The 25,242-nt window shown below is 39.0% G+C and overlaps 2 protein-coding genes across 2 annotated transcripts; both read left to right on the top strand.

The window, feature by feature from the left end:
* Window positions 1–181: 181 nt before the first annotated feature.
* Window positions 182–6,177, top strand: fcer1g (Fc epsilon receptor IgFc epsilon receptor Ig). The gene is made up of 5 exons (XM_013274525.3): window positions 182–391; window positions 3,597–3,688; window positions 4,121–4,165; window positions 4,962–4,985; window positions 5,109–6,177. Exons 1-5 carry the CDS (start codon window positions 325–327, stop codon window positions 5,160–5,162), a joined length of 282 nt encoding a protein of 93 aa, XP_013129979.1. The 5' UTR covers window positions 182–324; the 3' UTR covers window positions 5,163–6,177.
* A 145-nt stretch (window positions 6,178–6,322) lies between these two features.
* Window positions 6,323–24,126, top strand: nectin4a (nectin cell adhesion molecule 4a). Its single transcript, XM_013274524.3, has 11 exons — window positions 6,323–7,022; window positions 11,738–11,935; window positions 12,506–12,673; window positions 14,074–14,352; window positions 14,873–14,990; window positions 18,508–18,662; window positions 18,772–18,931; window positions 19,287–19,359; window positions 19,642–19,704; window positions 21,127–21,315; window positions 21,453–24,126. The coding sequence occupies exons 1-11, from the start codon at window positions 6,968–6,970 to the stop codon at window positions 21,840–21,842; spliced, it is 1,848 nt and encodes a 615-aa protein (XP_013129978.1). The 5' UTR covers window positions 6,323–6,967; the 3' UTR covers window positions 21,843–24,126.
* The last annotated feature ends 1,116 nt before the right edge of the window (window positions 24,127–25,242 follow it).

The raw sequence follows: 25,242 nt of genomic DNA, 5'->3' as shown, positions 1-25,242 counted from the left end.
GCTTCGTAAAGTCTAAAACACCCCTCCTATTTTTTTTTTTTCTGCCACGCTCTTGTGCCGCCTGAAAACAAATAAAGTATTAGAGATGACAGCAGACATCGAAGCCTGAGTGAAGTCTTTCCTCTGGGTTGGTGTTAACAGGGGGAGTGGTCTGATGAGATCTGAGACAAATGGACTTAGAGCTCAGACCACAACTTCCCCTCTGAGCTGTAAAGCTGGGTATGCAGTAGTCGAAGTCTTTAGCGGAAAAAAAAAAAACGCACCAAGCAGTCGTGTTTGCTCGCTGTTCAAGGAGCTGATTATCCGTGTCGAGCCTGTGTTATCATGGCTGGGTGGTGCAGGAACCAAATGCTGGCGGCCATTCCTCTGTGGATGTGTTTTGGGAGAGCTGGTGAGTTGACACAAATACTGGAACGCTTGTTTTTATAACACCAAATTTAATGTCCAGAGATCTTGCGCTTGGTTTCAGTTCCGAGAAAACCGAACAGTTCTTAGGGTACGACCAGCTGAACACAGGTGTGAAGTTAATCAAGATGAACATGATGTGTTTTCAATATGTGGTTAAGATTAGATTCAACGCTGCTCTTCAATTAAACAGCCTTTTTTTTAACTACACTATCCTGTTTACCGAAAGTTAGAGAACACTGAGGTTTTCTGACATTTGGCCTTATTCCGCTCTGTGTAGGCAGCAGATGTATTTACCACATTATAGTTCCTGTGAGAAGAGAAACTGACCCTGCTGAGTCTGTTGCTTGTGGCAAGGGGTGTGGATGCTGGTCTATATGGCCAGTAGCAGCTTCTGCATTTGTTCAGCCACTTCTGCGTATGTAACAAATTCGGCTCCCTCCAAATATGGAAAACTTGTCTCTGACGGTGTATGTGCAAAAATCTTTTTTTTTTCGTTAAGTAAAAGAGAAATAAAATCATACTGTTGTTCAGTTTTTAATCAAATACAACCAACAGTTAATGGGAACAAATGAACATATTTTTACACGCTAAGCTGAAACATGTACAGGTTGTCTGCCCCTAAGTCGGCCATTAATTTTGCTGACGGAAATGCGTCTGGTGAAGTTGCTGTGAGATCATTTTGGGATATTTTTTTTTAACTTTTTAATGGTTGTCAAATGTTGATGTTTGTCTTTATGTGTATAAGTGTGGATTGTGAGGATTTTTTTTTTTTTTTTTAAAGAAAAAAGATGTTTTATTTATTTAAAGAACATAAGTGAGAAGGTAGCAGTGAACAGTTTTGTACTTTTATCCCTAAACATTTGCAGTTTGCATTTTTTTTTTGTCTCAGAAAACTGAACAGATTAACTGTGTAAGAGACATTTCCGCCCTAAATAATGCGACCTTGGTTCCATCTGAGCGGCCTACAGCTAGTCAACAACTCGTATAAAATTCTTAAAGAAAAAAAAAATCTCTTGATGTTTCCTGAGTACCCCGCAGTTCTAATGCAAAAAGAAAAAAAGTAAAAGGGTCTCAGTGATTTCCCTTTTTTATTTTGAATTGCTATGCTCACTGCTGATGCCCCCAGAATTAGAACTACGAGTACCTCGTTGTTCTAATGCAAAAAGAAGAAAAGTAAAAGGGTCTCAGTCATTTTTATTTTTATTTTGAATTGCTATTCTCACTGCTGATGCCCCAGAGGTCAAGAAAGAAAAAAGTGTCAGTACATCAGTATCAAACCAATAGCTGTGTCAGGCGACTTACATTTCTTAAGAACCCAACACTGCTTATGAAAAACCAAAGATGCCAAGAAAAAGCAAAGATAAACCGCAACATTTTAAGATCACATGCAAAGATACACCTGAGAGCCACTGGAAGCTTGTCTAGTCCACTGTCTTTACAGGATATTTGTCCAGTGAGCCAAAAAAGTACAAAAAGCTGTTACACGTGTGGCAGAAAGTGAGTGGTGGTCTAACTTTACATCACACTGTTTGGAAGTGAGTCTCTGTGTGCACAGCCGTCATGTGATCAGAGATTTTAGAGAACTGAATTTATGAGAAGAGCGAAACAATTTGTGAAGGAAGGAACAGACCAAAATGACGTTAGCTGTCCGGGGAAATTCACAATGAAGACACGCTCATGGTTCTTTCATCCAACTGCAGATAACTGTGTACACATCAAAGTTTTTAATTCCATAAGATACTTTCAGTGTCCGGTTACTTAAATGAGGCCTATTAAAAGTTAATTATAAACCATTCAGACTTCGTGACGAATTCTTCTTATGACCTCATCTTTTCCGTCTGAATTCAGCAAATTTGAGGAAATCCAACCCTCCGTGCTTTGACTGGCCAATAGCTGTTTTGGGAGTCATAAGACAAAACTTCCCTTTTCATCTACCCAATCTAAAGTTACACGGGATCTTTGTAATCATGTACGTTTTAGTTCCTTGAAAAACAAAGAAGCTGTTAAAAAAAAGACTAGTACAAAAACTGAATTATTTGGGTAATAATTATCTACAATTAAAAAAAAACACCTATTTTAAAAAAGGTCATTTTCTTGAATTTCTTATAACCATAACACTTTTACGGATTATAAATGACTGAATATGACACGATGGTGCAATATTGAAATCACACACAACCTTCAAAGTACTGTAATGTAAGATCAATGCTTTTTGAGGCCGTTTGTTGTATCTTCTATAGTCAGTCAGATGTTTGTGATGTAAAGATACGACCCAGTCCTTCTGTTTGTTTGTCGACACTTTGCTTGTAATTTTTGCAAGATGAAAGACGTTTTCAAGTGATCATAGAGTTAAAACTATCTGTTGAGTACTGTTCAGTGCTTCCATTATGTGGTAAACGTGCAGCAAGAAGAGCCTGTTGAATATTGTAGCGTAAGTTCTTATTCAGTTTAAACTTCAGGCCTGAACATATTTGACGTTTTCCTCCCATGCTGTTTGTTAATCACACTTCTTTGAGTAGTCTATCAACTGAGAGCACAGATAAAACACAACATTAAGGCCGTTTGTTGTATCTTCTATAGTCAGTCAGTCAGATGTTGGTGATTTAAAGATACGACCCAGTCCTTCTGGTTATTTGTAGACACTTTGCTTGTAATTTTTACAAGATGAAAGAGAGTTTTAACTCTATAATCATTTGAAAATATCTGTTGAGTACTGTTTAGTGCATCGATTATGTGGTAAACATGCAGCGAGAAGAGACTGTTGAATATTGTAGTGTAAGTTCTTATTCAGTTTACTCACAGAAGTGTGATTAACAAACAGTTATTTGACGTTTTCCTCCCATACTGTTTGTTAATCACACTTCTTTGAGTAGTCTATCAACTGAGAGCACATATAAGACACAACATTAAAAAAGGCAAGATTACCTATGTATTATGCTATTTTAATGGTGTTTATGAATATATTTAAACATGTTACATGTTGCAGACTGACCGACAGACAGCGTTTTGCAGTTGCACAGAACTAGCTTTCTGATTTCTCGTGTCATGGCTGCCATTGCTGTTTCACAGTCTAAAGTGGTGGCAGCGCCATTACCCAACAAAACTGTGTTATCACTGATATATAATCATTTCAAATGACTAGATGATCTAATCTAATCTGCTAACGACATTCCCTTGTGTTTTCTCAGCGGCTCTTGCTGAGCCCCAGATCTGTTATATCCTGGATGGCATCCTGTTTTTGTACGGCATCATCCTGACAGCTCTCTACTGCAAAGTCAAGGTTTGCATATGATATATATATATATGTATATGTCTTTGCAGAAGCATGCATCCACACTAATATACGGTTTTCATAAAAGTTGTATCCAAGAAAGTTGAAATGTATCTACAGTAGGTTATCATTGGCAAAGTAAAGCACACAAACTCTTAAGATGGTTATAAAAATATTCTCTTGACTGTGGTACTTCTACATGCTGACAGTGATGATTTTAGATTTAAACTATTTTTGCAGCACAAGTACTTGGTTATTATCTTACTGCGCTGCACTTCCTTTATTTGTGACAAACGAAAGAAGATATATCTAAAGCGTGTGTAATGTTGCTAACTCTAAAGTGACAACAGGAAATGCACGTATAGCTTACCATAGCTTTAGAGTTAACCTAAAAAATTACTGTAGTTTTTCTTTAATGTTCCCAAACTTTGCCTTCGACAGATCTCCAATGCTAAAGAGGCTGCTGGGAAAGGAAAGCCAAAGGGGGTGAGAATGGATGCAGACACACAAGTGCATACCTTACTGACACAGGCACAAAGAAGCAACACACTGTCTAAACTGCAGACATCAGCGACACATACAACACACCGTAGCACAAAGTGGAGTTTCGGTAAACGACCAGAATGCAGAACTTCACCAGAGACAAAGATGAGCTCATTGGCCAGGTCAAACCTCAGTGGACAAACCCTGAGGTCTGAATAGAGCAAAAACTGAAGGATGAAGCTGCCACACCATAGCCGCATACAACCACATCTACTTAGTTTATGACACATTAAATCCACATCTCTATGAAGGACTTACTACTCAGCTTGCTTTGGAGCTTGTGTAGACGCGGGATTCTGTCGCTCTGGGAAGGTTTAGAAAATGAACAGGGTGTCACTTACAGCCAAAGAATCTGGTTTTAGGTATGTGGACATTTAACATTTACATGAAGCCAGCAGAGTTTTGTAAATATCCACAGTTCTAAATTTAATCCACAAGCAGCAGCTTCAGTGACAGTTTTTTTTTCTTTCTGTCTAAAATCTAACTTGCACACAATACAGAGATAGATGGTGACCTTTTTCTCACGCAAAACTGTTGCGCTGCTTTAAGTCTATTAATTTCCTATTGCTAGCCACAAACTCTGCACCACCTAAGCCACTCATGTGTTGCTTACTGGCTTCTATTTTTTTCCCTCAGATTTCTAACTAGTTACTAAGAACCAAAAAACCCCATCATTACAATGTCCGATTTCTTCAATTTGTACTATATCTGACGTTTTTCTCTCCTCTTTCCTTGTCAGACTGTTGAAGAGGGCATATATACGGTGAGTTGTTGTGCTATCAACATGTCAAAGAGAAGAAAACCAGCAGTTAGTTGAATGGTGGATTATTATTATAATTATATTTAATGAATTATGGACTGAAATTCTCCTCATCCTCCCCCTCAGGGTCTCACTCCTCATGCAGCGGACACATATGAAACAATCGGCATGAAGAAGTGATATGACGAATGACTTCTTTCTCTCTTTGTAATTAAATGTTGCACATCATACTCAGCTTAGGTCTTCAAGAATGTATGAGATTTTGTACATCACGGGTTATTTCCCTTTTGCTTTTAGAGATTCTAGAGGAAGTTTGGAAGGAGTCAGAAACAGGGAAGTTGAGGCCAGAAAGGGGAGATTGCGAGAAATACTTTTCCCTTGTTGCACGACATACTTTCATTGCTCGTATGTTTAACATTAACACAAACTCAGTTTGACAGCGGTAAAGCTTCAGAGATATTTTACATTATAATACCCAGTAACTGCAAAAAAGAGTGATTTTGCTTGATATTTTTATATATATATATATATATATATATATAAATATATACTCTTTTTTTATATAGACAAGCTGTACTGTCCATCTCACTTCCTCTTTTTCTTCTTTTTTTTTGCTGCCCGATTGTGTGAACATGAGAAATAGTGTGTTTTAGTTTTAGCCTCCAAGTCCTGCTATTCAAAAACCAAGAAAACAACAACAAAAAAAAACAAAACAGAAGAAGACATCACTGTTTTAAAAAATGCCGCAGTTTAAGATATTGAATCGTTGTTGAGGAGTACAGAAAAACATAAACGTGCTTCTCTTTAATGAGCAGTGTTTCCTGTATACCACAGGATGGCAGCGATGCTGTCTTTGGTCCTTACCTCTGTCCCATCAAAAAAATCATAAATGTTATTTTGTAAGTAAACTTCTGCCTGTAGACGCCTTAAAACTGTCACATGTACATACACACCAAACCTATTAAAAGTTTTATGTTAACATTATATGTTGTGTCTCCAAGAAGCCTCCAACCTTGTGATGTAAAACCCCAAATTAATAAAACAAAACATTACTATACTAATAATGATTAGTAACTGGCAGTAGTTTAACTGCTGGTGTCCTGTTGGTTTAGGTGGCTACAGATGCTCAGATTTATTTTGTAACATTCTGTGAATATGCCACTTACATGTATGCAGATTACAAGATTACAAATACCATTATGTGTAGGGTGGTGTTTTATTGTGTGTGTGTGTGTGTGTGTGTGTGTGTGTGTGTGTTTTTTTAAATTGAGGAAGTCTTCACTGGAATTTTTTGCATAGTACTGATGTTTGTGACGATCCCTTTAAATTAAAGGATTAATTTGCTTTCTTTATGAGGGAGGAGGCACTATTTTAGTATCAGGGTGAGTATTAAAGCGAAACATTCATTCTTTTAAACAGCGTCTTTGTGCCTGCTTTTCACCTGCCTCTCCTCTGAGCAGAGCAAGTAAAGACGAGAAAATAACTGTCATGTTGCCTCAACCAAACCGGAAAGGTGACTTTTTTTTCCTGCAGCTGTGTGTGCATGAGTGTGTGTTTGTGGCTTGTGGGGTTGTTAGGTGTGTGTATGTCAGAGCGAGAGCAAGAGAGCGAGAGAGAGAGAGAGAGGGGCGTAGCTCAAACAGGTGTATCCCAAACAGGTAAAGCTGCACCTTATTTTTCCTCTGAAGGGCAAACATGATGGCGTGGGCTTAACAACCATACAGGACTCTAAACTCAAAGGATTTAACTTTTTCACAAGGACGGGGTCACACACAGTTTTCTCATATACACTTTGGACTTTGGAAGGGATCTGGTTCTCAAAGAAAACCCATCTCCAAGGATGATCCGGCAGTACGAGGAATGAGCGTGCCTCAATGCTTCGAGCCTGCCTGTCAGTTCGGATCGTATTACCTGGACTTATGAGCTTTCTTCCACTGCTGAAATTGTCAAAAGTTGTGCACAGTTAACAGTAACACCCAGAGAGAATGACATCTCTGCTGAACAGACTCTCTCTGTGCCTCTTTGTCCTCCATGTCTTTGGTAAGATAAGCACTCATATGAAGTCTGATGAAAATGATATTTAAACATGTTTTGTGTTCTTTTAATACTGTATATCTTTATCCCCCGCCTTTACTGACCCCTTTATTGTGCTGTGATTGTTTAATGTGTTGCCTATGCGCTGCTGTACTCCACTACTCGCAGCGCTAAAGCAGCTGTGTGTCACACATCAAACGCATCGGAAGTTAAAAAAGGCTTTTTAAAAATATCATGATGCACACTTTGGTTTTCCTGTACCCTATTAAGGCCTAATACAGTATCTGAAGCATATTCATGAGCTATGTTTTGCAACCTCTAAAGGCATAGTCAGTTTTTCTCAAGAATACATGGAGGAGGGCTGTTAGGAAACACTCCTGGCTTCTGTTTCTGGAAAAACTGGTTGCTGTTGATCAATACGCTTCTTTCTGCTGCATTCATATGAACTCTGTGGATCCTCCTAGTGTATATGTGTGTGTGCTGCTTAAGTATAAATATGTCATTCAAAAATGTGATGATATGATAAATAATATCCACACAGCCTTCATAAGACTTACTACTACATATACTTAAACACAACACCCAACATTATAATATAATGTTGGTAAACTTACCCAGAAATGCAAATACTCCCATGTGGTCTACAGGTGTTCTGCAAGGCTCTATCCTGGGCCCACTATTCATTTCATATTTAAATACTATGTACAAACATCACTACTCAAATGTATGCAAAAAATGTCAGAAGCTGCTGATGCACTTACAAAATACATGTTATATGGGTACTCCTGAGGTCTGAGTGATTTAAACTTTCGCTTAAAGCTCAGGGAGGATAAGGCCTGTGAGTCAGAATCAGTCAGATTGATCTGAGATAGAAAGTAAGGTCATTACCCGCATCTGTTTGAAAACCTTACTGCACGCTAGTTCTTACTTATTTCACTCTTACAGTGTTTGTCAAACACCGTTTACTCAAATACTGTTTGTCAATGTAAAAACTGCACATTGGCCCATAAGCTGTGTAGCAAAAGATCAGAAAGGAAATGAAGTCTTTGAGAGATGGACATCAAATTTATTTATTTTGAAATAAGTAATTTATATTTATCCTTGTCACCAATAAAACTCAGTGACACTTTTAAAAGTGTCCCAGTCTTTCTGTGAATGCTGTACTTCCTCTTGTTTTTTTGTCTGAGCTTTCTTTGCTGGGTCCTATTGTCTGTCACTATCTCACTATTGGCAGTCTGCCCTCATCTACCTACATACATATCATCTTTCTCACCATTGTAGAGATGTAAGATATGTATGTGATTTAAAGGTAAGAGATCCTGATCCTGATCTCTTATCTTTAAATCACAAAAGTGGACATGGGGCTTTGTGTCATGCCTCTGAATACCCTTCCAGCTTCTACTTATGGATTTTAGTGTGTTTTTGTGTAATTTATGTGGCTTTTTTGTGTTTGCTTCAGCCATGGACATTTTTGTTTCAAACAATACATCATAATTTAGCCTGAATCAGTCCTTAAGTTTATCGATTGGTGCTATTATACATCTTTTGTGAGACTTGGGGTGCATGCTTAAAAAAAACAAAAAACCTAATATTGTATGAGATGTAAACTTTGCAGGTAATTCATGGACAAAAATGATTTGAAAAAGTTAACAAGAACACATAATGCTACACTAGACTGTAGCAGAAGAAAACCTTTCAATCCCATAAAAGCAGGGTAGGCTGGGCATTATTCCAGTAATGCAGCACAGGCAGATTCCAAAGTAGGTTTAAACATCAGGGTGACACATACACACACACATTCATGGAAAAAAAACACACCTGTCTGAAGAGAAGAGTCATCAGGTCTGCTGGTAAATGCATGAATCACATCGTACCCACTGACATATCTGAACAGATTCTACCACATCAGCTACTGAATCAACATCTGAATGAAGCCATGAATGAAAATATGAATATTACTAAAAGCTCGAATGAAAACTAACTTATGTAGATAAACTAACTTATTCTAGCTGCTAGAAACCAGCTGAAAAGTTTGAATGAAAACAACCAGAGTTTTCAGTTCTTGTTTCCAGATAAATATATGAGTATTAAAAACAAAACTACACCTTATAACCTTATTAGGCAAGCTAGCTGTTTTTAGCTTGGAGCCTTTAGGTGCCTTGACAACCGGAAATGTTGGCGTCTTAGTATCAATCAACTCCAGCTTGATCTAAGAACAGCAATATGACAATATAACTGACAATATGATGTATAGGCAAAACTTCCACAAAATTGAACTCAGCTTTATTTTAGCATTGTGACAAGATGAACATGCACAAATGCAAAGAAGCATTAAATACAGTTTCAAACTGTGTAACAATGCACTGCACATATTGCAGGTAGAGTGAAGGATTGTAGTTTGTTGAGACCAAACAGGTTAGCAAACTGAAAGGAGGAAGGGGAGAAAAGTAAAAAAAACAAGATATTTATGTAAACTTGTGGTTTGCACTAAATAATGCTGCTTTGTGACAGTGTGAGATGTGATACGATGCACTTTGTGTTAACTTTACGTTTTCTGGGGTCCCTTTGTATGTGTGCAGACACTGAGCATTTAGTTTCTTTGAAAGCGTATCTTGAACAACTAGTTATACGACATATCTTCACTTGTACTGACTCATGCTTCTGATATACAGCTTGTTTTCTGTACTAACTCTGTCTCCAAACCTCATCCGTTGCCTTTAAACACTGACGTTTTTTTAAACTATGTTGCTGCCAGTCAGACTAGTGCACACCTGTCTCCACCGAAACTCTGCTCCTGAAACACTATATTAATGAAATCATTTTAAATGTTGCTTAGTCCTTCCAGACAGTTTGGCGAAAAGACAAAACTACTATCAGAGCTGCATTAAACCCTGCAGCTTGTTGGCTCAGCTTAACAGAAAAGCATGGCACAAGAAGCAGCTCTGGCTTCCTGTGCTCGGACAAAATAGCCACCCCACTTAACCACAGCTTGCTTACTGAAATAATATATAACTCCGGCACAGCCAGGCCACCATTTTCCACACTATCATGCCTTTAACTGAACTGGGACTTTTGACGCACAGCATGAAGCAGCTTCGCATATGACTTTTGGTTTAAAGTTACTGTAGAACTGATGCAACTTTGTATTAATGTAAAACTGTATGCTTTTACTTTTCCTTAGGTAGCAAGTTGAAAACAGAAAATAAGTTAAAAGCCTTATCACCACTACAGCATACAAGTTACAGTAGTTGCTGGCACATATAACTGAGACTTCACTTGTAAAATTGAGACTTTTTAAAGATCCAGCACTGTTTAAAAGTGTGATTTCTTTTTGCCAGGAAAATTGAAAATAGATGCAATTATTTATATAGTATATTTACAGATTTACATAAGGAAAAACTGAGATTGTGTGTTTCTAACAAGCTTTAAAGTCACTATTTGGTGCAATCACTTAATTTTTCAACACATCCAGAACTCATTCTTTTATTCTAATTTTCTGAAGTCTTCAGGAATAGTTCTCCAGGCTTCTTGAAGGACATTCAAAACCCTTTTTGCTGCCTTTTGTTTCATCCCCTGTTGAGATGATCCCACAGTCCAGGACTGATAGTTCTCCATTGTGTGTTTCTCTATCCAGACATGCTTTTACTGCACTGGCAGTGTGTTTGGGATCATGCTGAAAAATGAAGCAATGCCAATCAGACACTTTCCAGATGGTACATTTCTGTATTCATAATCCCATCAGTATTCCCGATCTCTTACATCACTGGCTGAAATGCAGCCCCAATCCATGACAGTGGCTCTGTAGTGGTGCACAGATGTTGTACCTCTCTCCTGACGTCCTCTGTACATATTGAAACAGAAATTTTAGATCCATCTCTCAGGTCCTATCTCTTCTTTGTTGGAATCTTTTCTGTTTCTCATGGATGTGATTTTCAGATTGAGATCAAACAGTTAAGGTTTTCATTTTCATGTTCATCTGCTGTACGTCTTTTTTAACGTCTGCCACTTGTTAAATTCACCATTCTGAGATATGCCAAGTTTGCGGCTACTCGCTCTTCTAGAATCAGCCTGTTGGTGTAGAATTACAATCAAGCTGTGTTTTCGTTTGCATTTTCTGTAGATTCAATTAAAGACATTGGAACACATTCTTTGTTTTTGTGAAAGGCTGGGATTAACAAGTTGCTAAAGACACTGTTTAAAATGGTTTCTTTGTTATGTGTGTGCTATTTGTAGAGACAACTCTGGTTCTTCTATTAAGTTAGGTGGTTTCAATGATTAATAAATTGCTGTTAGTTGGCTTAATGAAGAAACAAAGAAACAAGCATTCCTTTAAAATTGTTATTAATAAGGAGTCGACTGAAAATGATTGAAAAGACAGTCAATGTGCAAAGAAAAAAGAGCTTCAGAAAGCCTGTAGATCACTTCAAAAGAGTCTGGGGTTTCGAGTTCGGGCAGAGTCCTTCTGTGAGGAATTTGCTTATGTTTTCTGAGTCTCAGGAGTTCCACTTTCTGGTTTAAATTTTTAAAAATGTGGCACTTGTAATGGGATTCCTGCAGTTATTCTTAATTTCTAGATCTATTGACAAATTCTAGTATTTACGACCAGCGTGCCGAGCTCGGTGTCACTGTGTTAGAGATGAACAGGCCACCCTGCCGTGAATTAGCTGCAAGTACTTGATTCTTATATCAGATGAATTTACGGGCCTATCTTTCTCTTCTAGTGACAGTGATACAAGGAGACTTTGTGGAACCTCCTCCAAATTATTCCTTAACTTCCCTTATGGACGAAAAGACCATCCTACCCTGTCGCTATGAGCCAGATGCCGAGAACACAGTGGTGCAGGTCACCTGGTTTCAGGAGAAACCTGATGGTGCCAAGGAGCAGATCATCACCGCACATCATGTAAATGGAAAAACAGGTAATTAGCCCTGTGTCTGAGCTCCAGTTTTCTTTCTGCCCTCACCCTTGTCTTTACATCCTCTGCCAAGTGCTAAAAACAAAATTGTCACATTGAGTTACTTCCCTTTTCCTCGGAGTGGGAAATGTTTTCTTTATCAATCCCTCACAAAGTTTCCCTGTATTGCAAGTTAATGTGTCTGTTTTAGCTGACAAGACTTATTTGGTGGCTTTGTTTCTCCTCCCAGAAAACTTTGCACATGAGCATAAGCTCATAAACATCTAAAAGCAGTTTGCCAGAGTAGCTGAAAATGTTACCGTGATATCAATAATTCAATTGATATTTGCATCGTTTTTATAGTTTGGTGTAATTTTAGGTGATATTGGAATCTTTGCTCACAGAAGGTATCAGTGCCCACCCTGTAACGTAATTTCAGTTATAAGAGGGATCCAGACATGTGTACGGAACTGAAAGTGCTAAAAAGAAAGCCTAAGGTCTGTTTTGAACTTGCTGGATTTAACTTTCTGTGTGGCATCCTTCCTCTTGGGTTCCCTAAACTGTCTTTCTCTTTTTGTCTCTGTCTGTCCTTAGCGTTCGGACCGTGGGCCGATCGCGTGGAGTTTAAAAGCAACCAACCCACCAAGGACTCGTCTATGGTCATCAAGACCACAAAGATCTCTGATGAGGGGAAGTACACCTGCCATGTCAGCACTTTCCCCTTTGGAAACTTTGAGGCAGAGTTGTCACTCTTTGTGCATAGTGAGTCCTTCCATCATGACTCTGGCACACAGTACACAACAGAAGAGATAGTATGTTGTCTTCTCAAGGATGGAAACTAATCCATATTGTCACCAGGTTGTTAGTTTACTAAGGCGTAGCTAATACATGACTAATAATGTAGCAACACAAACAAAACATGAATAATACACTTACTCATGACTGTATTTGTCACCCGATTAAGGATTTGTAACACCTAATAAGGCATTACAAATGGTCGTATTTTCAGGTTTTTACATTTAAGGTTGTATTTGAAGTTTATTGTTCAGAAGTATATTTTGTTGTGTTTCCAACATGTTCACATTATCTTATCGTCTTACTGTCGATATATGGATCTACACTTTTGAATTATTGAAACTAATCAAGTGCAAGTAATAATCAGTATATAGAATTTACAAGTGCTTCTAGGATTCAACCTCTAACAACACGTTTCCTCTAGTATGCAGCAAAAGAAGCCTTGATCAGGTTGCACTGAAGATTTTCTGCTTTGGTTTGAATTCTGACCAAAATCTACCTCTTGACTATTTGCTTATAACTCATTAGGAGGCTAATCAACACTAATAACGTTGTTATTATAATGGCATCATTAGTGTTAACTGCGTTATTCTACAGTAAAATCAGTCATCGTCAGCTCTACTTAAGTCTGAAGAAAATTGTTATTACTGCTTACAATAATTGATATTTGGTGATATAGCTTCACTTTTGTCCCTCTTTACTTTACCACACATGGAAAGTCTGACTGTGAGAGTGGCAGCAAGATCCCACAGTACTGAACAGATATGGCACTGATTAAAATAGATACAGTATCAAGAGGATGTGGGGTGGAGGAAGGTTGCAAGGTTGCTTGCATAAGCTTTAAGAAACTGTAGGCAGGTTAAAGCACTTTAAAGAACTGGCTTTACATGAGATTTGCTCAGTAGTATATCAGCTGAGCTGTCAACACTAAGATCAGCTGTTATCAGCTGATCTAACAAGACTACTGGCTTAAATGAACTCTGCGGACTGCCTGAAAAAAAAACTATGCTCACTTAATTTCATTATCCTGAAAGCATTCAAATCTTATTTGAGCTTTAAATATTTAAGCATAAGTAGTTATTGCTGTTGTTACCATAAAGTTGTTTAATACTAATAAACGAGGAAAGAAAGAAACTATGTATGTGACATCATATTTCTTCTCTAAAAACGTTACCACACGCTCTTCTAATTAGTGATCAAACTTTTGCTGCGACCCGCATGTTGCATAAGACCAGACACGCTAACTTAGAAGGACCTTTAAATATCTGTTTAAGTGTACAGCTGCCTTCATCACTGGCTGCTGAGTGTGTTGATCTAACCATCATTATCTCCTCCCTGATCAAACACTGTAACCATCCCTCTTCCAGCTCGCCCCATTTCCACAGTGGAGTCCTTTACTGTGGTGGAGGGACAGGAATTCAGCCAGGTTGCTACCTGCCGGTCCGTAGCCCGACCCCTGCCTCAGCTCTCCTGGGACACCGAACTGAACGGGAAGTCAGTCAATCGCACCTCAGACAGCGGGGAAGTCTCCTCTCACTTCTCCCTGTACCCCCTGAGGAACATGAATGGAACGAAGCTGGACTGCCTGGTTTGGCATCCGACTTACTCGGAACCCCGCAGGTTAAAAAACCAGCTGATAGTGCACTGTGAGTTTCCCTCCACATTACACCCAAACTGTGATATATTTTAAAAATCGAAAGGGTTGAGATGATCCAGTAGTGCAGAAATTAGACATATTCAAATCATGAAAAGCACAAGCATACATAGAGTTAAAGCAGTAATAGGACCGATGTGCTCACTTCCTGTTTTTTTATCACTGTCGTGATCCCTTCAGAGTCATAAGAGACTTTCTGAACACTGTGTTGCTACACACGTTTCTCTCCATATCAGCAAGTCTAGCTCACACTACTTACATTTTATATCTATAAAACTCTCTTGACCTTTCATTTTCACGATCAAGAGTGTGTTAAATACACATAAAAAATAGTAGTACTTCCCTCCTTAATTTCTAATGCATTATCATTCACGATACCTTACACTGAAGGTAAGCCGTGCCAGTGATTTTTACTATTTGTAAAACGTTACATTCATATTTGCATCAGCTGTAAGTCTGATTATTCCATCTCAAAGCATTTAAAGTTGGTAAATTATTATCCTTCCTCTCAGATCCGCCGCACGCAGAGGTGTCTGGCTACAATGGAAACTGGTATGTGGGTCTGGAGAATGCTGCCCTGAGTTGCGTGAGTGGAGGAAACCCCAAACCACACGTCTTCACCTGGATCAGGTACAGTAGGATCCACCTATCTCTCCGGGTGTCTGATGTTTGCATGACTAAGTGTCTGATTTGTCTGGTCATGGTTACTTTTATCGGAAGTGATGCCAGTTTTGTGTCCCGTGATTTCACCACTTTAATTGGATGTTTGGTGAAAGCAAATTCAGGTTATCACCATCTTATAGTTACTTTATTACTTATTAATTATGTATTTGTACATACAGCAAGTCTAGTAGAAGCAACAGACAATGTTGTTTACACATTAAGAGTTTAAATATACACACAGAAAGACACCAGACAATATGATTAAACTTACAAAACTTTTAATTACTACTGTAATACTCTTATGCCGGGTACAGACTGCACTACGTGTGCACAACTGCATACATGGCAAAATGAAAGAGGAATGGTGACACCACTGTGAATAGGTGGAACTGTGAACTGGAGTTACACAATGCCAGCAGTAGACTACATATCACTGTAGTTTCTTGTCTGTTGACATTCTTTTCATGGAAATGTGTAGCTAGTGCTTCCTTCCCAATAATTCCTTATCAAATCTAATGTCTGTGTCTAATTTATGAATTTATGAAAACTAACCCTGATTTTCTAGTTAAATTGACTAAGATCAAGTTAAATATTGTATATTTTACATATCTAAAATATACAGTTCATGCACTTACATTTGAATTATATTTATATATTTTGATGACATCATTAGCATCAGTGTTTTTGCATTGGTAATTGTGAAGGCCTTTCATGAAATCCTCATAGTGTGCTTTTACCATCATACATCTGTCAAATTTATTCCAATACTTAACACAGCTAATAGATTTTTTACCCCAATATTCGCTTATGGTTACTTTTGAGTGTATACCCCTATCACACATGTATATACGGTTGCTTGCATTAACCCTTTGCGATGTAGCCGGGGAGGATCTCCACCCTTTTTCTCATGACTTAACCAAACAACCTCATTTCACCTCATTTCACCTCATTTCACCTCATTTCACTGTCACTTCCTGCTTCTGCTGCCTCAACGGAAGGCAGCACATTCAGGAGAAGCCCTGCTTTCAGCCAGCTGAGGGTTTAACTCAGGTGTTTCAGTTCTTCTGCTTGAGTCACCAGCTGTCATTTTAGGCTGTCTGTTTTAATGCATTAATATATTCTCAGGGTGTGGTGTAGCTAGAAAAATGCAGGCCTTGAAAAGCTGGAAGAGGAATGGCACCCATTAAATTATGGCATGTGACAGTTAGGCTTCCACGGGGGAAAAACACCCAGAAAATATGTTTATCTGTCTTTAGTTTTTGAAAGAAACAACAAGAAAAAGAGCAAATGTTTGGTAGGTTTTGGTTATGTTTTCGCGGTTTTGACAGAAAGTAAAGCATCTAATACTTTTTTTATTAGTTATCAAAACAGGAACATACCTTATGAAAGGAGGTTTTGTGAGTAAAGATTAAGAGGCACACACCGTGCATACAAGCTTACAGACTTATGAATGACCGTGTATGTGCACGCACGCACGCACACACACACACACACACACACACACACACAAACACATGTGAAAACATATATATTAAAGTTCACACGTCGAGTTGTATCATCTCACACTCACCTTTTAAATATATGCAGTTCACATGGACACACACACACACACACACACACACACACACACACACACACACACACACAGCACACTGGGAAAACCTGTTAGTAAATGGCGGCAGGTGAAGTAATAGCTGCCGTCACAGTGTCATGTTCAGGCTTGTGCCGAGTGGAGACAGATGAGACAGTTTCACACGAAGGAGGGAGCAGGAGGGGGATGAGAAGTAAAAGGGAAAGGGATGAGCAATTATCAGAAGTTACCCAGTAGGAGCAGAAAGGCAGGGGTGGAGGGTGGAGGAAAAGGAAGCAGTGTGAGATCTGTGTGAGATGTTATCATGAGAATGTGTTGCATATGTACAAGTATATGGTTCCTCTTTTCTGCCTAAACAGAGACGACTCTGTGAAACAAGAGTTCAACACACTTATGACAACTGTAATATGGATTACATTATAGAGTGGCCTCTATATGAAGGTAGATGTATTTCTGAGAATGTTCAAGTCGTGTCCTTTTTTTAGCTGTATATAGATGCAACCACGTCACCCAGTGGTTTCGGGGCTTTGCACTTTGAAGCCTCATTGTTTGTCTTTTGGTCTCTATCACGCTACTTTATTGGATCTAGAAGTAACCATTTTTGCCCAAGAAGATGGCAAGATAAATTTTTATTTCATACTAGGACGCTTGGTTAGCAAGCTGCATTCATAAACTGTTCCAATACAATGTACAGACAGATCCCTGCTAACTAATTTGGGTATTTTAACATGGTTGTCTGTGGGGAATAAGTTCTCTCTGTGGCTTCATTTCTCAGCCCCACAGGTAGCTGTTTGATTTTTGACATGACACAGTAGATAAACAATGTGTTCAGCTACTATATCATTAAGTTCTCTTCTAGAAGGTACAGAACCATAATTAGTGTTGTTGGTGAATGGGGTGTTCAATTTTCTTTAAGATCTTGTGGAATTGATTGTTATCATTATGCGAGCATGCCATGTCCCACAAAAATAATAAAACTCTGCAAGCTATGAAAGAATCTATACTACTTCCATAGACTGTATATAGAAGATGGAAAAGGTACACCAAAGTCACCCATTGCTTTCAGGTGACTGTATCATGAAGCCTTGGCATTATTTATTTTTTTATTTATTTTTGCTATCATTTGTTTACAGCCATTATTAATCATCTTAGGACAGTGACAGTTATCAGCTAATGCTAGCAAGCTTGTTAACCATATATCCCATAGCTGTTGTGGCTAGCTAGCACGTTTCTACTACTGTTTTTGTATGTACACACTATATTTTATGTATTCTTTAATAATATCTAAACTTAGAAATAAATTAGTAATAAGAAAAACAAATATATGACAAATACTTTGTGATATTTTCGCTTTTTGCCCCCGAGTTACCTCAAACACTCCAGCTAGCATTTATCTAGTGAGTCTAGGCTGTCGGATGACTGTTTAGGTTATAATGCCAGGTGTGGAGCATCCACTTTGCAGCAGGCTATAAATCCTTGTGAGACGAGTCTGATACAGGTCGATCAGTCAGTGAAACTCACTTCTGCCCGATGACAGTGATACAGAGGTGAGTTTTTGAGGATTTTCAGAACGTTTCCATCCATAAGCACTTCTGTTTTTGCTGCTGCTATAAGCTGGTGTCACTGAACTTTCTTTGAAGTGGATCTAACATTGTTAGTGACTCAGACACTCAGCAAATAAATTCTAATTTATCTCATTTATTGGAGGGAAAGTGCAATTTTTAGAACACTTGAGCCTAATAGGGTAAACATGTTTGTATGGGTTCTCTCTGGGTTCTAATCTGTTAGCCTTGAAACAGACTGACAACCTGTCCAGAGTACAAGATTGAAGATGACATACACTGATGTGGATCCACTGTAATGTGCCACTCTCTGTGTACGTTCTCTCTACAGGAAGGATGGAGAATTGCCGAAAGGTGTCATCCCACACATAAATGGAACGCTAGCTTTTGGGCGACCCCTTAACCTTTCAGATGCGGGCACTTATCAGTGTGTGGCAACAAATGAAGTGGGAGTTGGAAAGGCAGAGGTGGAGATTAATGTGGAAGGTAGATGGCAGCAGTATCAACATGCTTGTCAAAGTAATATAAACTGTGCGTTTAGACGTCCATATCCATTTAATCCTTCCTTCTAATCTTTCTAACTCTACCTTCACAGAAAGTCCCCCGGATGACAGAAGCATTGAAAACGAGATGATGTTCATTGTGGGGGGCGTCGCCATTGGGCTCCTGATCTTGTTGCTCACCATCGTCATTGCTGTCACATGTTACCACAAGCGCAAGAACAAGAAGCTAAAGAGACAGCTGACTGAGAAGAAGTACGAGATAATGTGATGTTTAATTAAGATGCAAAAAGATGAGATGAATTAATAATATCCGCAGGCTGAGAAGAATACATAAAAATGGGGCAAATCACAGCTATTAAGAATATTCCCGCTGACAGTTACAACAGCGGAGCGTGTAAAATTAGAGAAGCATAAAGTGTAAAATGCAGTGGCTAAATGACTCTGCGTGGGGGACATGTAAATTAACAGCAGGCACAAATATGCATGAAAACTAAATTTAAAATATGAAGCTTTAGCAATAACTTGAGCTGCCAGAGAATAACACACGTGGCATTATAAGCCTCAGTGCCATTTAGAAATTAATTTTTCTGTCTTTTTTTCCTCACAGGGAGGAAATAAGCACTCTCTCCAGACAAGCCTCTATCAGGAGAATGAACTCCTCGAGTACAGACAGGAGAGCGGTACGTTTGCATGATTATTCTCTCACACACTGCTCAGCACTGATCCAAATCAGTGGACCACGTGTGTCACACAAACCTTTTTCCAACGTTCAGATTTCACTATCAATAACTCCAAACACTTCAATATAACTACCGGTGTCTGTTAGTCGCAACAGCCAAATATTCATATCTTCTATCAATAATACCATCAGTTTTAAAATAATGAAAGCATAGTATGGTAAGGTTTGAATGTACAGATTTTTTTCATGATTTGGAATTTTGTTGTGTTTCTTTTGATTGCAGACAGAGGAAAACATCCCTCTGAGGGTGGAGGGAACACTGAGGAACAGCCTGTCTTCCCTTGGGGTCAGTCTGCGTATCTATATAAATCTGCATGCAGGGCCAGGGCCTGGGACTGAGGCTTTACTAGCCAGATGCCAGATGGCTAAGTTCTGAGTTTCAACATTTCGAATCTGCATGTAGTGCATCACAGCTTTTTTTTTCTTCTCTTTTAACATCTCTGTTCCTCTCTATGGGCCCTAAAGTTCATGCTGAGAATTAGGCCAGAAGACTGACACCACTCTCACATGTGTTAAATATAGAGCTGGAGCCAGATACATGTTAGCTTAGTGAAGCGTAAACACTGCGAGCAAGTTGCAAACAGCAATGCTTGGTCTGTTTTAAAGTATAACCAACTACAACTGCAAGCCAGCGACTCTAACTGGTGAAACATAATGTAGCACAGTGCAATTTGGAAGGTTAGAAACTTTGTTACTGTGGACAGATGAATTCCCTCCCTTAGATAAGGTATAAAGCAAACAAAATTGAGGGGAGAAGAATGCAGACTTTCACCCAAGAAATTTGGGTTCATGTCTTTATACTTGTCCCCTGGACTCTGTTGGTTTTCTAGGCTGATAATAAGACCATGATTTGGCCTTTACAACCGTATCAGAAGGGCAAAAATAGTGGCTGATTCTTTTAAAGAGAGTTAAAATGACAATGTTTAGCTCAGACATGTGTCACTATGTAATGTGGTGTTAAGAGTCAGTAGTTACCTTTCACATTTTAGTGAGATCAGACTGGTTTAATAATGCTCTGTTTCCTGAGCTAAATTACTGCTGGTTGTAGCTCCTGTAATTAGCATGAAGACATGGGAGTGGCACGCTGCTATGTTTCAGGAAGAATACGCTGTAGCATATTTCCCAAAACAACAAAAAAAACCCATTTAATTTCATCTTTAGTGTCATCAAATGCAGCTTACTGAGAAAAGTAACATTTTGCATGTGGCTATTCCCAATTTTTTGTCTTTTACAGCCACATCTTAGTCATTTTCAATACACTGAAAAAACATTTAGGCCCAAAAAGCTACTTTGTAAAGCTTTTATTGCCTAATTGTATGTCAGGCCTGATTCAATCAGGACCTGGAGTGAAGTTTGGGGCCCAAAATTAAATCTCTTATTTTATCTAATATATTATCCAATACTTTCCTTCGAATTTCTTGAAAACTGTGACTAATTAAATGCAAATAAATAACAGACTATTTTTCATTAAAAGTTAATTTATTTTTCCCCAGTTAATGCTAAACTATTGTTTTAAAACTACTTTTTAAAATATACATGTAAGTAAATAATGTAACTATAATGCTTTAAATAATGTGTTTTTTACGTGAATTTGGGGAGAATGTTTGTAGCAATTCTGTTGTTTTGAGCATAGAATTGTTACAATCTATGCACTTCATCAGTGTGTCTAGTAATAGTTACTAGTGTTTCGTTTCCATGCCATAAACAGGAGCAGCCTCAGTGCCGTGATAGCCGATCTACTATCTCAGGCAGTCGGGGAGGAGGAATTGCGTATGACTCTCTGGGCAGACCAGCCATATACAACAACTCCCGGAGGGGGAGAGAAAGGCCTCTGGACAGAGACGAGGAAAGCCGACTCAGAGTGGAGAGATATGTGAAAAACAGCTCTTTATCTTTGGTAAGTGTGTCTTAGTGTGCGTGTCAAGGCTTGAGTTCGCCAAACTGTGGAATGCCTCGGCTCCATATTACTAACCACTGCATAGTTAACCTGATGATGATGCAATCAAAATCTGTGTCTGCTCTGTGTCCTTGTAGCCAGAAACTCACTACCACCCTCCTCTCACGCAATTGCCTCAGAGGATGCAAACGCCCGACTTTCTGAGGTCGATGAACGGCAGCCCCATTGTCCCACCGGATGTGGGGTTGCGACTGGGAAGCATCACCAAGAATCACCAACACCCTCCCGTGAGCAGCACCTGCCCACCCATAAGGGACGACGATGATGAAGTGGATGAAGGGCTGGGCGGTCCTGCCAGTCAGGAGCAACCTTTTGATCAAGACAGCGAGACGAACAGCTCTCAGGTGTCTGAGGGTCACAGTCTGCCCTGCCAGCTTAGTAATGGCCTGTTAAAATACAAAAGGATCCCAAGCCCCCATCCGGTCAATCCCCACACCTCTATAATCCACAAGGCCCAAATAGTTTAACAGCTGGTGAGAAAATAACACGTGAAATTACAGAACTGCACCGCTTTTGTGGATGCGGTTGACTCCAAAGCATCTTTAGGGCATTTCTTATTGCTGCCTGCTGTTTGGGGGATCAGTGGCGTATTCCCCAGATGTTTGCAGAGCTACTGGAAACTAAAGACAATATCACACATTTTCCAGTGCAGCTACTTCAGCATCATCACCGACGATATTCCTTTCTGAGCTTTCACAATACAGCTGTTGCTCTAACCAGCTGCAGCTGACAGGTGAATCCAGCTGCCAGAGCTTATGAGGGGATATTGAAAGCACTTGCTGTGGGAAAAACCAGGAAATACAGGAGGAGTAAACAAGGCTGTGGGAAAGTCGGCAAATCTAAAAAGGAGATTGCAACAGCTCGGTGTTGAGGGTGGACTTCTGATTTGGTTGTGGTGAGTGTAAGAGTAACTGCCTGTGTCACATTCTCTTACACAACATTGGTTGGGACCTGATCCAGATTTTTTTGGCTTGTTCATCTCTGGCCACACCTTCAACCCGCATACCTTCATATTGTCTTACTGTCCTGCCGCCGTAGGCACTGAGACAGTTTGGATCAGATGAAACCTTAATGCCAAAACAAGATTAATGTCCCTTACATGTAGTGATCTGTAAATCTGTACAAATACACGAGTGAGCTCCCTTTTCTTAAAAAAAAACAAAGAACAAAAAAACCAAACAAAAAAACCCCACAAACACCTTTGAAATAGAGCTGTAATACTTAAATCTGAAGTAACAAAGACACAGCATGGTAACAACAACAAATAAAATGTGCTGTCAGGTCATACATCCCTCTGCCTCAGTGGCCTCCTCACTCAGATTCTTCCACATACACGTAGTACATGTGTGCTACAAGCATATTGATGTACACATATATAAGACTAGAGATGACAAAGCATATATGAAACATGCACACTTAATACATTAGAGTGCATTTATGTTTGATCTGTCGATGTTTACACACACAGTATGAATGTCAACATCAATGGAATCTGGAAAAGCTGCCAAACATTTGGAAAACATAGTTAGAATTGATCAGATTCTGTAAGTATGCCTGGATTCTCACGAAGCAGATCGTAGAAATGAATAAAAAAGGTCGCCACACATGGAATTTCTGTACAGTTTGGAACGTTTCCTCCAAAAGAGGACCGTGTCTTTCCAAAAGGAGTTTAACAGGGACATGTTACAGCCTTTGATTGCAGCATAAAAGCCAAACATGTATTTTTTATCTGTGTACTTTTTTTTTTTAATATCTGTTATGAGTATTGGGAAAAATGTGCCAAAGGGGAAACATGAAAAAAAATAACAGGTTTGCTATTCTGGCAAATATGAAGTATTATATTGTTTGTTACATACATTGTATTGTACAATTGTATTGTTTCCTTTTTGTTATGTTATCTGCTGTAAATACGACTTTTTTCCGATACACTTGTCTGATGTTGCTTTAGTTGTGTAAAAAGTGTGCTGGGACAGTTTGTGGCAAACTCAAAGTGATGTGTGACTATTATCCGGCAGCACCTAACAAATGAGAAGCCATAATGTCTGAATGCAGGTTGCATTTGCAGACAGCGCCCCCTGGTGTATACTGCTGGAAAGTGCAGGGGCCTGACTGAGGCAACAAACTGCAGAACTAACCAACTATGAAAAACTGCCTTCCATTGTGATCCAGATGATCTTCTTGGACATTTGCCTGGATTTCTAGTTATTTGCAGAGAGCTCTGGATGGTTATCAGCTAGTACTGATGGGTTGAAATAAATGTATGTGGTTTTTCTAAAGGTGCAGGTGTACAGCACTTTAGTTACCCCTGTACATTCATTTTTTAAACTATTTTTTATATTGTAGAAAAAACCGAATGCACTGAAACTATTACATTTTGTAGTCTTCTTCTTCTTTCAGCTGCTCCAGTCTGTCTCTACCAACCATCTGCATGTCCTCCTTTACTTCATCCATAATCCTCCTCTTTGGTCTTGCTCCCAAAGAACATCTTTGCAACCTCCACCTTCTGACTTCATCTCCAAACCATACATCACAGCAGGTCTCACTACCATCTTGTAGACCTTCACTTTTTTTTTTCTGCCTATGTGCACTGTCTGATGCTGTTGGTTTATCACAGGTATTTAAACCCATCTGCCCTCATAGCTGAAATCACAAATGTATAACGCCAATTCTTGCCTCTTCAGTCTCAGTGCTCTCACTCAGTAGTGGTTTCTTTGCAGTGTTTAAAGAATAAAAGCCTCGTCTGTAACAGCTGATGTTAGGACATGTCTTTCACTTGACTTGTGGTAAACACTAAAGTGGCATCCAATCCGAGGTACTGTTAATTGCAGAGTTAGGAGGCTAATTAACCTTTTCACTGCAGCTCCTGGAACTTTTGGTCTCCTTTTCCAGAGGCCTTCCTTGTAATAGGAGCTTCATCATCACATCAAATGGGTTTTGTCACTTGAAGAAACCTTCATTGCTCCTCAGTGACGGCTGCGGTGCTCAAATTGTGGATGTTGGGATACCGACAGCCTTCGCACTACTGTACACTACATTCATCCACAGGTTATGTCATACTGTGAGAATTTCTTTTCAGTTTTTGCTCTTGTGTTGTAGTCATCATAGCAAACTAAACCTTAAAGAAACGTATTGGCCACTGAATAATTTGCTATACTTTTTAGTTCCTATCCAATGGTTTCTATCACTGTGCATCATCCATATATCCCATTGCTTCATCAGAGTTAATGTAGTCATCTTGGTTGCAACAGGATGAATATGTTTAAATGAATCAGCACCCCTTGAGTCATGCTAACTGTCAGAGTCCTCAAACCACAGGCACAGCAGGAGGAGTGGCAGCCTTCCCCAAGGCCGGTTCTGCCCTACTTTGTTCCTGTTTAAAGGATGTTTTTCCTCCCCACTGTCACAGAGTGCTTACTCATATGCGCTTGTTTGATTGTCAGGGTTTTCTTAAGAGTACTGCAGGGCAAGGGTGTCAAACATAAATTGGTCTGGTAAAGACTCCAGTTCGGACCACTGGACAGCTATGATAAATATAATGGAGGGCATAAATTTTGGACTTTAATTTTTTGATGCATCTTAATGTTTTCCCCTCCCTTATGGAAATTCATGCATCAAACTAATAGATAAACAATTAGATGACAGGACCCTTTCTGTTATTTTTTTAACTACTGATTCTGATACTATCAAAATTTCTCTTTTTTACATCCATAATAACAAAACAAAAACGATAAATAAATACATTAAAAAAACAGGATGTTTCCTGTGAATTAAGAAAAACTTTGTTTTGTAATAACAGGACAGTCTGGGGAATGAGTGACCAGATTTTTTAGAAATGTAATTTTACACATTTATTTCTTAAAATGTATG

Source organism: Oreochromis niloticus, linkage group LG3 (genome assembly GCF_001858045.2).
Source record: "Oreochromis niloticus isolate F11D_XX linkage group LG3, O_niloticus_UMD_NMBU, whole genome shotgun sequence".
NCBI classification, from domain to species: domain Eukaryota; kingdom Metazoa; phylum Chordata; class Actinopteri; order Cichliformes; family Cichlidae; genus Oreochromis; species Oreochromis niloticus.
The sequence above is the reverse complement of the archived record's forward strand: the minus strand, read 5'-3'. Positions and strand labels throughout refer to the sequence as shown.